The sequence below is a fragment of the Symsagittifera roscoffensis genome, chromosome 1 (assembly GCF_963678635.1).
Source record: "Symsagittifera roscoffensis chromosome 1, txSymRosc1.1, whole genome shotgun sequence".
Classification (NCBI taxonomy): Eukaryota; Metazoa; Xenacoelomorpha; order Acoela; family Convolutidae; genus Symsagittifera; species Symsagittifera roscoffensis.
The window spans coordinates 52,669,536-52,685,818 of NC_087062.1; the positions used below are offsets into that span (position 1 = coordinate 52,669,536).

Here is a 16,283-nt window from a genome sequence, read left to right on the forward strand (position 1 = left end):
TTGGTTCCACTGAAAGAGGGTTGGTTACACTTCTTAAGCATTTCTGACACTTGCGAAAGCAAGTACCTTGTAGTCGGTAACTAGACTTTTTCCGTAAACATTTTTTCGTACATTCTTTCTTGCTTCTCCTACTTGCGTTCCTATTAAATCTTATTAATTTTCAGGAGCGTTCCTACATGGTCTATAAGCATCATCGACGCTTTAGTATTCTAATGTCGGCGTTTCTTTTACCGGTAGGACCTTGTTTTTTCAGCATGTATGCGATCGTAAATGTTTTCCGGAAAAGTATGTAAAGTCGGGCTTTCGCTGGTCTGCTCAAGTTTTAGCGGCTCCATTACCACATCACGGATTCTGTTTATACTGTAAGCAACTTTCATGTAGTTACAAGCGCAAGTATTGTTCAATGTAGTTTCAGGAGAGACTTGAAAATTTGATTATCCAAAATTTCATTAGTTTTTTTCATTTTCTTTTCGTAAATTTCGTTTTGTTTCTAATTTGATATTCAAATATCTGGCGTCTTTGCCTGAGATGAAATTCTACCGAGGCTAGCAAGTTCTACCAAGACTTCTTATGCTTTATCGCGTATCGCAAGTGATGCGAAGCTGTGCTTCGCCTCTGTTTAAATTTTAAATTTCAATGCTTCCATAACTGGAAGCAAAATTTCGATGTTTCTCGGGGGGTAACTAAAATGTCGTTAGACTCGATAAACTGCGTACAACTTGATTCTGTCAAAAATAAATTTCTTTTAAAACTATATTGACACTACGTAATAATGATAAAATTAAACAGCACCAAAAGAGGTTTCTTTATTTTACAATATGTTTAAATTCTTCATATTCTAGTTCGAATAGATTTTGGCGGGAGTGAAGAGAGCTCCGACGGTACCAAAAACCAGAAACGTCATCAAAACGGAGGTGACCCAATGCTGAGAATATTTGGAGAGGTTCTGGGTCAGATAGGGCGTGAACGGGAGTACTAAGTACATGAAAAAAGTGCCAAAACCAAATAGACTGCTTCTGACTCTAGTTGGCAACAGTCCCGAAAGACTGACCATCATGACTGAGTTTGAGACTTGCACCATCGTTCTCAAGGATGTAATGAGAATCAGAGCAACAATCAGACTCGGACAGAAGAATAACAGGGCCATGAGGAGGAAGCCTATGGAGTAAGCGGCCAAGGTGCATTCACGAAGGGGAAACTTGTGCTTCAAAACCGGAATCATGACAAACGCAGCAGCCAAATCACCGATTTGAATTAGTAGCAGTGCCAGATAGTCATCGGTTTCTAAGAAGTAAGTGCGTTCGCGGTCGCTTTTGCAGTAGTTATCAGCTTGGCCTTGTTTGAAAACGACTTCAGTTTTGAGAAAGGCAGTGCCATATAACACATATCTGGATACTACGCCTATAGTAACAATACACAGAAAACTTCGCAAGATGTCGCGATCTGTCACAGCTAATTTCATTTGGTCTTTAAGAGACAGTTTCTCATCCGAATCTCCACTTTCAGTGTCGGGAATTAGGGCCAAGCTTTCGGGTAGTTCAACCTTATTTCGTTCGGCTATTCGTCTCAAAACAGACAAGGCTTCTTTGTTGTGACCCTTACTCATAAGGTATCGCGGCGATTCTTCGAGAAAAAGAATTGCCAGGGGAATGAAGATGAAAAATGGAGCTGTGTTGGCGAACAGGTACCATCGCCAGGCACCCAGTTGTTCGGTTTGCAGCATTATTAAAGCGAGCAATACAGGGAAAGTATTGCCGATGGCAGCGCCAAACCCGTGTCCAGACACGACTCCGATGTACCGTTCCTCGGGCGCCAGGAACTCGTAGTAGTATGGCATCATGATGTTAGCGATTCCTATACAAACTTTCATGCTCTAATATTGAAGTTTCTTTACTTATAAAATTATACAAACCTGTTGTTAGCTTATTCTTTTTTTTATAACAAAAAAGTTTTTTTTTCGGGTGGGGGGATTTTATTCAGGTAATTTAAGAAGCCCTCAAACTATTGGAAAAGTCTTGCCGCTTTTATTAATTTAACATTGATTCAGTATAAGTTTCTGCTTAAATATGAACCCAATTTATCGCTTTGAATCCAAATATGCCGACCAATTTCTGAAAAATTTATGTCTTTCCTGTTTTATATTACGCAGCAGCTATACCAGTCTCACTATCGATGTTCATTTTTATCTGGTTGGCGAATAAAGGTGAAATTTGGGGACTAACCTCCAGCGAGTGAGAAGAAAGACCTGAAGATAATCAGCCAGGTCAAGTTGGGAGCAAGGCAACAGAGGAGTCCCCAGAACAGGATCCAACAGTGGGACACAATCAGAGTGGGCCTCCTCCCTATTCTATCCGCCACCAGACCCCACAGAGGGTAACTGATTGCGAAGCCAGCAAACGAAGCAGCGCCCAGAGCCGACTCAAGCTCCGGAGTGAGATCCCACTCTACGTACAAGCGAGTGGACAGAATAGGCATCAGAGATATCTCGCCAAGCTCAGCGAACCAGGCAAAGGTTAGAACAATTAGAGTGAGAGTTTGAGACCGGCCAAACCCTATTGCTGTGATAACTTCTGTCGGTGTGTATGCACGAGACCCATCTAACCTTACATGTCCATTCTTGCACGGAAACGCTTCCTCCAAATTTTTCGTCGGGATTTTTTCTTCGTTATTTGAAGAATCCATGGCACCGTAAGGTTCATTGCTTTCATGCTTTTCAAGTAACAAATTTTGTTTAAACTCAGCGTTTTTCATCGTATTAGATTTGCTATTGAAGTTTTACGCTTTTGAATACTAGCGTTTTAATTTGTGTCGTTTTTGCTGAACAGCAAGAACAAGTGAAGAAAGGCACTGGTACTGCTTTACATTTTCTGTTCAAATTGACTTGGCTTTATACAAAAGAAAATGCCTTCATTCTTTTTGAGCTTAAACTTCTATACAGTGACATCGTTTTTCAAATGGTAGTGTGAATTGAAGGACTTGGTAGCATCTGGCTCTTTCAATGCGAAAGAGAGCAGGTTTTTAAATTAATTTTTTTTGAATTATTCTAAAAAATAAGTATATATATGAAAACTGTTGTCAATAAAAACCTCTTCGCTTGAGATATTGCTAAAACTCTCAAATGCTTCATCTGAAGCTTTTCCTGCAAATGGCTAAATCAGAGTGTCTTTGGCCTGATCAAGCCATTCCCTCTCAATTTTTTTGACCAATATACGAGCTTGCCGTATGCTGTAACCATTCTTAAAACAAAACGTACGTGCGGATTTAGGGGGGGGGGGGCGCTTTTTTCCCTCAGGAATTCCACCCCCAGTCAACCGAAAGGGTCCCCCCTTTGTGCTATTTTCAGATATCCATTTTTGGCTGACTGACCTTAAAATTTTCCTAAAGACACCTTTGGCGCCAATCCATACTAATTCTGAGGGGGAGCGCGCGCCGAAAAAACGCAATTTTTTGGTCAAAGTTTTCCTAAAAGAGCCTAAAAACGCTTTTATTTGGCCTTTTTCAAAAATTTGCCTCCGGCGCAGAAAATTTGGTCAAGTTTGGGTCTTTATAGAGGTTTCGGAGAGCTCACAAAATCAATTTGGTCGACCTAAAAAAAAAGTTGATAATCCGAAACCTCCCCCTCACCTTCGATAAATTCCTAGATCCGCGCCTGCATACGTGTAATTTTTAAATAACTCTGGTCTCAGAAAAAATAAAAAATACCTGCCCTGAATAGCTAAATAAGGAATTAGGCGAGACATGATTAGCCAACTTGTTGAATGCGAGGCGCCAGCACCAACCGCTTTGCTAGCGTACCACCAGAACACACTCTTTTTTTCAAGTTAAAACGAAAGCTGGTTGCTATGCGCAAGTGTAGATAGGACCACTTTTATCAATAACGCTCAGAGAAAAAGTATAAAAACCACATTTCAGACCAATGCTGATCTAAATTGGCCCTAGGAGCCAAATTTAATATCATTTGTTTCGAAACTGCGACAACTTTTTGGGTGATATATTGTATTAATAGGTGGCAACAGTCTCAGTCTTTGCAAAAAAAAACTGGTTCGAGCGCGCTACGAAGCCATACCTCTGATCCTTGAGTCAAATGTATTAGCAACTGTTCCAAACCAAGATGGTAGACTTCATTAACCATTGCATAATTGCATTACTATTAGGCACAAAAAAAATAAAGCGAGAGACAAAACGGAGGAACAAAGTTTTGTATGAGTTTTAATTCGTGTAATGGAATTCACATGAGTTATGAGGCTGTATAAAACAACCTTAGCGCTCCCAAAATGTCGTCTCCAAAGGAACTCTTCAAGATGAGGAGGTAACCAGAGATCAATAACACTGCTCACAGCTTTCCAATTTTTCGCGGCCTGTCTCCACATTGCTTCGATTTTATTTGTATGAGCCCCGGAGATTGGAGCCTTAAAGTTTTTGCTGTGCTCTACGGATACGTAGAGAGAAACTAATGGTCTCGTCTACATAAGGGAATCTAAGAGGACCAACCATCTTGGCTATGACAGATTCGTCTGTTTGAATAATTTTCCCTTGTCCCCAAATCTGTATTCGCAAAATTCCGATTTTGGAGGACCCAGAACAAATTTTTCGAAATAAAGCATATAAACTTACTACCGTTTTTAGACTAATTTCAATTAGAGTGGAAACTCGGCAGAACGGCGTAATTACGGCAAAGAAAAAGAGCAAAATTACAATAACTTGAGTCGATAATTTCGAATTTACAGAAAACGAGTTTTTTCTCAAGGTTATAAGTTACGACAGCGGCTGTTAGTGTACCGATAAACATACTCAATTAAAGGTTTCTTGCTCTCACAACGCCTTTTGTACCTTCACATTGGACATGGACAATTACGCGCCCTTTTCAGTAATTTTTTGCGAAATAAAAACCTGTTCGCTTGAGATATTGCTAAGACTCTCGAATGTTTTATCTGAAGCTTTTCCTGCAAATAGCTAAATCAGAGTGTCTTTGCTAGATCAGAGAGAGCAGTTGAATCTGTTGCATATACCACCTATGGTAAAACATCAACATTTTTTATTGTTTTAAATCCGAATCACTGTTGATAAAGTTTAAATTTAAATATGATACCATATTTGAGCCCCACAACTTGTTCCTGAGGTTCAAAAAATCAGCCGAAAAAATTATTATGTAAAATAGTTTTTTCCTACTCGGCGAAGTTAATAGATGTGGAGCGAGAAGAAAAACATAACTCAAGTTTTTCTTTAAAAAAATTCTAAACAAATGATCCAGCATTCAAATCGCCACTACCGAACATGGCCTTAGGATCTGATCATTTCTTTAGACTGTTCCCGCATTGGAGTTCCATGAATAGAAAACGATAATAATTGAGTTTGAATGTCAGTTTCGTTGTCAGTAATTTCATTAATAATCGACTTTTTCTCACTTTTGTGGAGACTGACAAAAACTTTAATTATAATTGATTTTTTAAAAATTTTATTGAGATTTGAACATAAAAACTTCTACGATTTAACGTAGAATGGATTTTTTTGTTTTTTAACTTCTTTTTCTGGGCAATTTTGGTAATTTTTTTTTCTTTTATGTTACACAATTACATGAAGTTTGTTCCTTTCAGCAGTTTGCTTGAGTCATTAAAAATTTTGGGTTTTGGGCTAAAATTGGAGGAGGACTAATCCCCCTTCCATTAACACCCACCCCTATCGTTTGCCCCTTTGCCTGTTAACAGCCATCTTCCCGACTGAACCAACCCATCTGAGCCAAACCCCCTCCCCAATTGAGTGCCACCTGGACCAACCCTCCACCCCCACACCCTGCCTGAACCAGATCAGTTGGGGGGGGGGGGGGGGGGGTTGGTTGTGGTTCAGGGGAGGGGGTTGTTGGGTTGGTTCAGGTGAGGGTTGGATTGGTTCAGGTGTGGAAAGGGGGAGGTGTTTGTTTAGGGGTTGGGTTGTTTTGGACACAAGGAGACTGAACTAACCCATAATAATAGGATTGGACTTTTGTAGATGAAAAAATATTATTGCAAAATTAATTTACAAAATTATATATATATATATATATATATATGAAATCTATAAAACTCGCTGAAAAGGGACAATCTCACCTGAGCTCAGAAGGTCCAGTAAAAGTTTTATAAAGTTTATCACAACTATTAGGCTAATTGTGTGCCCAAAGATGTTGATGCAGATTGACTCTTTACTACCAACTTTTTCAGTATCTTTATTTAACTTTCAAGTCTTTTATGAAAAAAAAATAATTTTTAATCTGGGAATTGCTGTGCAGTGACCTTAACGCAAATTTCAATCGTTTGTGTGAAAACATAGCTTAATGTTACCTGAGTGAAGGTCGTTCGCACATTCAGTTTCAGCTTGCTGAAGCAGTTTTTCAGAAGAAAAACCAAAATATGCATCCAGTTTATCAATAAGTTCAAAAATTGTCTCCAATTCAGTTATCTTTTCATCTAGCAGTTCTTTTTTAAGGTTTCGGAGCACTATCTCGTAGTCGTCGGCTAGGTTTCCATCATCTAAATACCAAACGCTTTTTTTGGATTCAAGCCTTTTTTTATTAGCGTCTACCTTGTTTCTGCAAAAAGCGGTAGAGACTCTTGATCACCTTGTTGTGTTCCGTTTTATGACATAATGATGGAATTTCCGTGAAAAAAATAACTCGGTTTACTTTAGGCGCAATGCGTTTATTTGTTCTGATCCGGGTGGTCCGAAAAAACGTGATTCAGCATAGTTTCTCTAAAAAGCGAACTAAGTGCCATACTAAAGTGTAATTTAATTAAAACTGAGCACTTCGGGTTGTCAACACGCCCTATCAAACTTCTAAAGGAGTGTGCAGCATTTTTAGCTCCTCGTTTAGAAGCACATCTTACTTGAAAACTCCCTAAAAAGTTTTGTCGCTCTGCGAGAGCCTTGCTTTCTGCGCATCCAGACGCGATGCGTCTGAGCGTGTTGCCGATGTCAATTGGTCGCAAATTTCCGTCTATTTTTACGAGGGCTTTCCGTTCTATGACATAATGATGGAAATTCCGTGAAAAAAATAAATCGGTTTACTGTAGGCGCAATGCGTTTATTTGTCCTGGTCCGGGTGGTCCGAAAAAACGTGATTCAGCATAGTTTCTCTAAAAAACGAACTAAATGCCAAACTAAAGTGTAATTTAATTAAAACTGAGCACTTCGGGTTGTCAACACGCTCTATCAAACTTCTAAAGGAGTGTGCAGCATTTTAGCTCCTCGTTTAGAAGCACATCCTACTTGAAAACTCCCTAAAAAGTTTTGTCGCTCTGCGAGAGCCTTGCTTTCTGCGCATCCAGACGCGATGCGTCTGAGCGTGTTGCCGATGTCAATTGGTCGCAAATTTCCGTCTATTTTTACGAGGGCGATAAGTTTTACCTAGATACCAAGTTTTCATAGTTAGGAATCGAAAAATGTGCGATCTTGTCATTTGAAGCAGCCAGCCTTATTTCTCTTTTTTCTTCATCGAGCTTGCTGCTGATTAGCTTTGTTATCTGTTTGAGGTCTGTCTGGGGCGGGCTTGACCCTTGAAGAAGAGGTTTAGGCAGTGAAACAATATTGACTCTAATTTTTTTATCATAGAACTCATAGCTGTCGTTTGTTCACGACCACTTTTCCTGGGTTGTTCACGAAAAAACAAGAAGGACGTCAAAAAACCAGCCAATAGGTAAAAATGTTTTTTATTGTAGAAGTTTTTATTCATTTCATCGAAATGACTTTCTGCCAAGGGAACACGCGAGTCCGTAGGTACTCTCTTGAGCAATCGAAAATTAAAAATGGCTGTATTTACATAATTATCTAGCACTGAGTGATCACCAGTTGAAACGTTACTGACGGACTTCACTTAAACACACATAGGACATTGAAACCATTGGATTTTTATAGAGTCGGTAAGAGTTTTATTCGCACTTTTGATATGATAGGAATAAGAACTACACTCACATTTTGTCCAAATTGAAAGCCGTGAAGGCTTAAGCATTCTTTGCTTGTACACTCCTTGATGTTTTTCCTATCTTGATGGCGCGGCGTAAAGGTTTTTAAAAAAGTGAAAATAGACTGGACACAGAGGGACTGAAATAACCCATAATAACAGGATTGGACTTTTATAGACGAAGAAAAATTATTGCAAACTTAATTTTAAAAAATTATATATATGAAATCTATAACACTCGCTAAAAAGGAACAATCTCATCCGAGCTCAGAAGGTGCAATAAAAGTGGCGCACCACAAGACTCCCCAGGCCAGGAACTCCTTCCCCCAGACCAGAGACCTACTTGACAGACCTGTCTTTAGAGTCCCTCAAAGGGCGCTCGACAAACAGGCGCAAACATCAAACATCATATCTTTTTATAAAGTTTATCACAACTATTAGGGCTAATTGTGTGCCTAAAGATGTTAATGCAGAATGACTCATTACTAGCAATTTTTTCAGTATCTTTATTTAACCTTCAAGTTTTTTATGAAAATAAAATAATTTTCACTCCAAAATTTTTCTTCCGGCAATTGTTGTGCAGTGACCTTAACGCAAATTTTAATCGTCCGTGTGAAAACATAGTTTAAAAATACCTTAGTCAAGGTCGTTCGCACATTCATTTCGGCGCTAAAATTTAAATGCAAATCTTGTTTGATGTATGAAAGATTCAAGTTTTATTGTTAAATTGTCTTGACATACTTACTAATCTATTATATTAAAGTAAACTTAACTTCTCAGACTAAATGAGTTTAATTCTAAAGTCTTATCTTCGCTGGACTAACCGGAGTTCCCTCATTTGCTTTATGGTTTGACTAAATTTTTACTTAATTTTGAAAAATTTTCCGTGGAAATGTGTTGCAGTGACTTTTACGCAGTTATTAATTATTCGTGTGAAAACATAGTGTAATTATACTTGAGACAAGATCGTTTGCACATTCACGTCAGGCGCTAAAAGTTAACGTCATATCTTGCTCGGTGTCTGAAAAATTTTGGGATTTGGGCTAAAATTGGAGGAGGACTAATCCCCCTTCCATTAACACCCACCCCTATCGTTTGCCCCTTTGCCTGTTAACAGCCATCTTCCCGACTGAACCAACCCATCTGAGCCAAACCCCCTCCCCAATTGAGTGCCACCTGGACCAACCCTCCACCCCCACACCCTGCCTGAACCGGATCAGTTGGGGGGGGGGGGGCGGGTTGGTTGTGTTTCAGGGGAGGGGGTTGTTGGGTTGGTTCAGGTGAGGGTTGGATTGGTTCAGGTGCGGAAAGGGGGAAGTGTTTGTTCAGGGCATGGGTTGTGTTGGACACAAGGAGACTGAACTAACCCATAATAATAGAATTGGACTTTTGTAGATGAAAAAAAAATTATTGCAAAATTAATTTAAAAAATTATATATATATATATATATATATATATATATATATATATATATATATATATATGAAATCTATAAAACTCGCTGAAAAGGAACAATCTCACCTGAGCTCAGAAGTTCCAGTAAAAGTTTTATAAAGTTTATAAAATTTATAAGATGTTGATGCAGATTGACTCATTACTACCAACTTTTTCAGTATCTTTATTTAACCTTCAAGTTTTCTATGAAAAAAAAATTTAATCCGGGAATTGCTTTGCAGTGACCCTAACGCAAAGTTCAATCGTTTGTATGAAAACATAGCTTAATGTTACCTGAGTGAAGGTCGTTCGCACATTCAATTTCAGCTTGCTGAAGCAGTTTTTTAGGAGAAAAACCAAAATGTGCATCCAGCTTATCAATAAGTTCAAAAATTGTCTCCAATTCAGTTATCTTTTCATCAAGCAGTTCTTTTCGACAAGATCCGCCTATAGGAGAGTCAAGATTCTTAGTTCATACTTTGGTTTTGTTTTTATTTTTTTGTCATAATTTTTTAAAATTGACCTATAATTGTATTGTACTGTGTACCTTGAGTTTGTACCAGAAAGCATAATTCATATTTTTTTCTGTTTAGACTTAAGCCATAGTCTTTTTCTGATATCAAATTTTTTTAAGGTTTCGGAGCACTATCTCGTAGTCGTTGGCTAGGTTTCCATCATCTAAATACCAAACGCTTTTTTTGGATTCAAGCCTTTTTTATTAGCGTCTACCTTGTTTCTGCAAAAAGCGGTAGAGACTCTTGATCACCTTGTTGTGTTCCGTTTTATGACATAATGATGGAATTTCCGTGAAAAAAATAACTCGGTTTACTTTAGGCGCAATGCGTTTATTTGTTCTGATCCGGGTGGTCCGAAAAAACGTGATTCAGCATAGTTTCTCTAAAAAGCAAACTAAGTGCCATACTAAAGTGTAATTTAATTAAAACTGAGCACTTCGGGTTGTCAACACGCCCTATCAAACTTCTAAAGGAGTGTGCAGCATTTTTAGCTCCTCGTTTAGAAGCACATCTTACTTGAAAACTCCCTAAAAAGTTTTGTCGCTCTGCGAGAGCCTTGCTTTCTGCGCATCCAGACGCGATGCGTCTGAGCGTGTTGCCGATGTCAATTGGTCGCAAATTTCCGTCTATTTTTACGAGGGCTTTCCGTTCTATGACATAATGATGGAAATTCCGTGAAAAAAATAAATCGGTTTACTGTAGGCGCAATGCGTTTATTTGTCCTGGTCCGGGTGGTCCGAAAAAACGTGATTCAGCATAGTTTCTCTAAAAAACGAACTAAATGCCAAACTAAAGTGTAATTTAATTAAAACTGAGCACTTCGGGTTGTCAACACGCTCTATCAAACTTCTAAAGGAGTGTGCAGCATTTTAGCTCCTCGTTTAGAAGCACATCCTACTTGAAAACTCCCTAAAAAGTTTTGTCGCTCTGCGAGAGCCTTGCTTTCTGCGCATCCAGACGCGATGCGTCTGAGCGTGTTGCCGATGTCAATTGGTCGCAAATTTCCGTCTATTTTTACGAGGGCGATAAGTTTTACCTAGATACCAAGTTTTCATAGTTAGGAATCGAAAAATGTGCGATCTTGTCATTTGAAGCAGCCAGCCTTATTTCTCTTTTTTCTTCATCGAGCTTGCTGCTGACTAGCTTTGTTATCTGTTTGAGGTCTGTCTGGAGCGGGCTTGACCCTTGAAGAAGAGGTTTAGGCAGTGAAACAATATTGACTCTAATTTTTTTATCATAGAACTCATAGCTGTCGTTTGTTCACGACCACTTTTCCTGGGTTGTTCACGAAAAAACAAGAAGGACGTCAAAAAACCAGCCAATAGGTAAAAATGTTTTTTATTGTAGAAGTTTTTATTCATTTAATCGAAATGACTTTCTGCCAAGGGAACACGCGAGTCCGTAGGTACTCTCTTGAGCAATCGAAAATTAAAAATGGCTGTATTTACATAATTATCTAGCACTGAGTGATCACCAGTTGAAACGTTACTGACGGACTTCACTTAAACACACATAGGACATTGAAACCATTGGATTTTTATAGAGTCGGTAAGAGTTTTATTCGCACTTTTGATATGATAGGAATAAGAACTACACTCACATCTTGTCCAAATTGAAAGCCGTGAAGGCTTAAGCATTCTTTGCTTGTACACTCCTTGATGTTTTTCCTATCTTGATGGCGCGGCGTAAAGGTTTTTAAAAAAGTGAAAATAGACTGGACACAGAGGGACTGAAATAACCCATAATAACAGGATTGGACTTTTATAGACGAAGAAAAATTATTGCAAACTTAATTTTAAAAAATTATATATATCAAATCTATAACACTCGCTAAAAAGGAACAATCTCATCCGAGCTCAGAAGGTGCAATAAAAGTGGCGCACCACAAGACTCCCCAGGCCAGGAACTCCTTCCCCCAGACCAGAGACCTACTTGACAGACCTGTCTTTAGAGTCCCTCAAAGGGCGCTCGACAAACAGGCGCAAACATCAAACATCATATCTTTTTATAAAGTTTATCACAACTATTAGGGCTAATTGTGTGCCTAAAGATGTTAATGCAGAATGACTCATTACTAGCAATTTTTTCAGTATCTTTATTTAACCTTCAAGTTTTTATGAAAATAAAATAATTTTCACTCCAAAATTTTTCCTCCGGCAATTGTTGTGCAGTGACCTTAACGCAAATTTTAATCGTCCGTGTGAAAACATAGTTTAAAAATACCTTAGTCAAGGTCGTTCGCACATTCATTTTGGCGCTAAAATTTAAATGCAAATCTTGTTTGATGTATGAAAGATTCAAGTTTTATTGTTAAATTGTCTTGACATACTTACTAATCTATTATATTAAAGTAAACTTAACTTCTCAGACTAAATGAGTTTAATTCTAAAGTCTTGTCTTCGCTGGACTAACCGGAGTTCCCTCATTTGCTTTATGGTTTGACTAAATTTTTACTTAATTTTGAAAAATTTTCTGTGGAAATGTGTTGCAGTGACTTTTACGCAGTTATTAATTATTCGTGTGAAAACATAGTGTAATTATACTTGAGACAAGATCGTTTGCACATTCACGTCAGGCGCTAAAAGTTAACGTCATATCTTGCCTGAGCTCAGAAGGTCCAGTAAAAATTTTATAAAGTTTATAAAATTTATAAGATGTTGATGCAGATTGACTCATTACTACCAACTTTTTCAGTATCTTTATTTAACCTTCATGTTTTCTATGAAAAAAAATTTAATCCGGGAATTGCTTTGCAGTGACCCTAACGCAAAGTTCAATCGTTTGTATGAAAACATAGTTTAATGTTACCTGAGTGAAGGTCGTTCGCACATTCAATTTCAGCTTGCTGAAGCAGTTTTTTAGGAGAAAAACCAAAATGTGCATCCAGCTTATCAATAAGTTCAAAAATTGTCTCCAATTCAGTTATCTTTTCATCTAGCAGTTCTTTTCGACAAGATCCGCCTATAGGAGAGTCAAGATTCTTAGTTCATCCTTTGGTTTTGTTTTTATTTTTTTGTCATAATTTTTTAAAATTGACCTATAATTGTATTGTACTGTGTACCTTGAGTTTGTACCAGAAAGCATAATTCATATTTTTTTCTGTTTAGACTTAAGCCATAGTCTTTTTCTGATATCAAATTTTTTTAAGGTTTCGGAGCACTATCTCGTAGTCGTTGGCTAGGTTTCCATCATCTAAATACCAAACGCTTTTTTGGATTCAAGCCTTTTTTATTAGCGTCTACCTTGTTTCTGCAAAAAGCGGTAGAGACTCTTGATCACCTTGTTGTGTTCCGTTTTATGACATAATGATGGAATTTCCGTGAAAAAAATAACTCGGTTTACTTTAGGCGCAATGCGTTTATTTGTTCTGATCCGGGTGGTCCGAAAAAACGTGATTCAGCATAGTTTCTCTAAAAAGCAAACTAAGTGCCATACTAAAGTGTAATTTAATTAAAACTGAGCACTTCGGGTTGTCAACACGCCCTATCAAACTTCTAAAGGAGTGTGCAGCATTTTTAGCTCCTCGTTTAGAAGCACATCTTACTTGAAAACTCCCTAAAAAGTTTTGTCGCTCTGCGAGAGCCTTGCTTTCTGCGCATCCAGACGCGATGCGTCTGAGCGTGTTGCCGATGTCAATTGGTCGCAAATTTCCGTCTATTTTTACGAGGGCTTTCCGTTCTATGACATAATGATGGAAATTCCGTGAAAAAAATAAATCGGTTTACTGTAGGCGCAATGCGTTTATTTGTCCTGGTCCGGGTGGTCCGAAAAAACGTGATTCAGCATAGTTTCTCTAAAAAACGAACTAAATGCCAAACTAAAGTGTAATTTAATTAAAACTGAGCACTTCGGGTTGTCAACACGCTCTATCAAACTTCTAAAGGAGTGTGCAGCATTTTAGCTCCTCGTTTAGAAGCACATCCTACTTGAAAACTCCCTAAAAAGTTTTGTCGCTCTGCGAGAGCCTTGCTTTCTGCGCATCCAGACCCGATGCGTCTGAGCGTGTTGCCGATGTCAATTGGTCGCAAATTTCCGTCTATTTTTACGAGGGCGATAAGTTTTACCTAGATACCAAGTTTTCATAGTTAGGAATCGAAAAATGTGCGATCTTGTCATTTGAAGCAGCCAGCCTTATTTCTCTTTTTTCTTCATCGAGCTTGCTGCTGACTAGCTGTGTTATCTGTTTGAGGTCTGTCTGGAGCGGGCTTGACCCTTGAAGAAGAGGTTTAGGCAGTGAAACAATATTGACTCTAATTTTTTTATCATAGAACTCATAGCTGTCGTTTGTTCACGACCACTTTTCCTGGGTTGTTCACGAAAAAACAAGAAGGACGTCAAAAAACCAGCCAATAGGTAAAAATGTTTTTTATTGTAGAAGTTTTTATTCATTTAATCGAAATGACTTTCTGCCAAGGGAACACGCGAGTCCGTAGGTACTCTCTTGAGCAATCGAAAATTAAAAATGGCTGTATTTACATAATTATCTAGCACTGAGTGATCACCAGTTGAAACGTTACTGACGGACTTCACTTAAACACACATAGGACATTGAAACCATTGGATTTTTATAGAGTCGGTAAGAGTTTTATTCGCACTTTTGATATGATAGGAATAAGAACTACACTCACATCTTGTCCAAATTGAAAGCCGTGAAGGCTTAAGCATTCTTTGCTTGTACACTCCTTGATGTTTTTCCTATCTTGATGGCGCGGCGTAAAGGTTTTTAAAAAAGTGAAAATAGACTGGACACAGAGGGACTGAAATAACCCATAATAACAGGATTGGACTTTTATAGACGAAGAAAAATTATTGCAAACTTAATTTTAAAAAATTATATATATCAAATCTATAACACTCGCTAAAAAGGAACAATCTCATCCGAGCTCAGAAGGTGCACTAAAAGTGGCGCACCACAAGACTCCCCAGGCCAGGAACTCCTTCCCCCAGACCAGAGACCTACTTGACAGACCTGTCTTTAGAGTCCCTCAAAGGGCGCTCGACAAACAGGCGCAAACATCAAACATCATATCTTTTTATAAAGTTTATCACAACTATTAGGGCTAATTGTGTGCCTAAAGATGTTAATGCAGAATGACTCATTACTAGCAATTTTTTCAGTATCTTTATTTAACCTTCAAGTTTTTTATGAAAATAAAATAATTTTCACTCCAAAATTTTTCTTCCGGCAATTGTTGTGCAGTGACCTTAACGCAAATTTTAATCGTCCGTGTGAAAACATAGTTTAAAAATACCTTAGTCAAGGTCGTTCGCACATTCATTTCGGCGCTAAAATTTAAATGCAAATCTTGTTTGATGTATGAAAGATTCAAGTTTTATTGTTAAATTGTCTTGACATACTTACTAATCTATTATATTAAAGTAAACTTAACTTCTCAGACTAAATGAGTTTAATTCTAAAGTCTTATCTTCGCTGGACTAACCGGAGTTCCCTCATTTGCTTTATGGTTTGACTAAATTTTTACTTAATTTTGAAAAATTTTCCGTGGAAATGTGTTGCAGTGACTTTTACGCAGTTATTAATTATTCGTGTGAAAACATAGTGTAATTATACTTGAGACAAGATCGTTTGCACATTCACGTCAGGCGCTAAAAGTTAACGTCATATCTTGCTCGGTGTCTGAAAAATTTTGGGATTTGGGCTAAAATTGGAGGAGGACTAATCCCCCTTCCATTAACACCCACCCCTATCGTTTGCCCCTTTGCCTGTTAACAGCCATCTTCCCGACTGAACCAACCCATCTGAGCCAAACCCCCTCCCCAATTGAGTGCCACCTGGACCAACCCTCCACCCCCACACCCTGCCTGAACCGGATCAGTTGGGGGGGGGGGGGGGGGGCGGGTAGGTTGTGTTTCAGGGGAGGGGGTTGTTGGGTTGGTTCAGGTGAGGGTTGGATTGGTTCAGGTGCGGAAAGGGGGAAGTGTTTGTTCAGGGCATGGGTTGTGTTGGACACAAGGAGACTGAACTAACCCATAATAATAGAATTGGACTTTTGTAGATGAAAAAAAAAATTATTGCAAAATTAATTTAAAAAATTATATATATATATATATATATATATATATATATATATATATGAAATCTATAAAACTCGCTGAAAAGGAACAATCTCACCTGAGCTCAGAAGTTCCAGTAAAAGTTTTATAAAGTTTATAAAATTTATAAGATTTTGATGCAGATTGACTCATTACTACCAACTTTTTCAGTATCTTTATTTAACCTTCAAGTTTTCTATGAAAAAAAAATTTAATCCGGGAATTGCTTTGCAGTGACCCTAACGCAAAGTTCAATCGTTTGTATGAAAACATAGCTTAATGTTACCTGAGTGAAGGTCGTTCGCACATTCAATTTCAGCTTGCTGAAGCAGTTTTTTAGGAGAAAAAC

General features: G+C 38.2%; 1 protein-coding gene across 1 annotated transcript; it reads right to left on the bottom strand.

The window, feature by feature from the left end:
- Nucleotides 1-792: 792 nt before the first annotated feature.
- Nucleotides 793-2,933, bottom strand: LOC134856792 (putative transporter svop-1). Its single transcript, XM_063873070.1, has 2 exons — nt 2,223-2,933; nt 793-1,854 (listed from the first exon to the last, which is right to left on the bottom strand). The coding sequence occupies exons 1-2, from the start codon at nt 2,749-2,751 to the stop codon at nt 839-841; spliced, it is 1,545 nt and encodes a 514-aa protein (XP_063729140.1). The 5' UTR covers nt 2,752-2,933; the 3' UTR covers nt 793-838.
- Nucleotides 2,934-16,283: the final 13,350 nt, after the last annotated feature.

What these genes read in the sequence shown, in the direction of transcription:
- LOC134856792 (XM_063873070.1), bottom strand. Translation starts at nt 2,751, where the DNA reads ATGAAAAACGCTGAGTTTAAACAAAATTTGTTACTTGAAAAGCATGAA. An exon ending in TTTCTTCTCACTCGCTGGAG is followed by an intron (nt 1,855 to 2,222) that starts GTTAGTCCCCAA and finishes AAGTTTGTATAG; the next exon opens with GAATCGCTAACATCATGATG.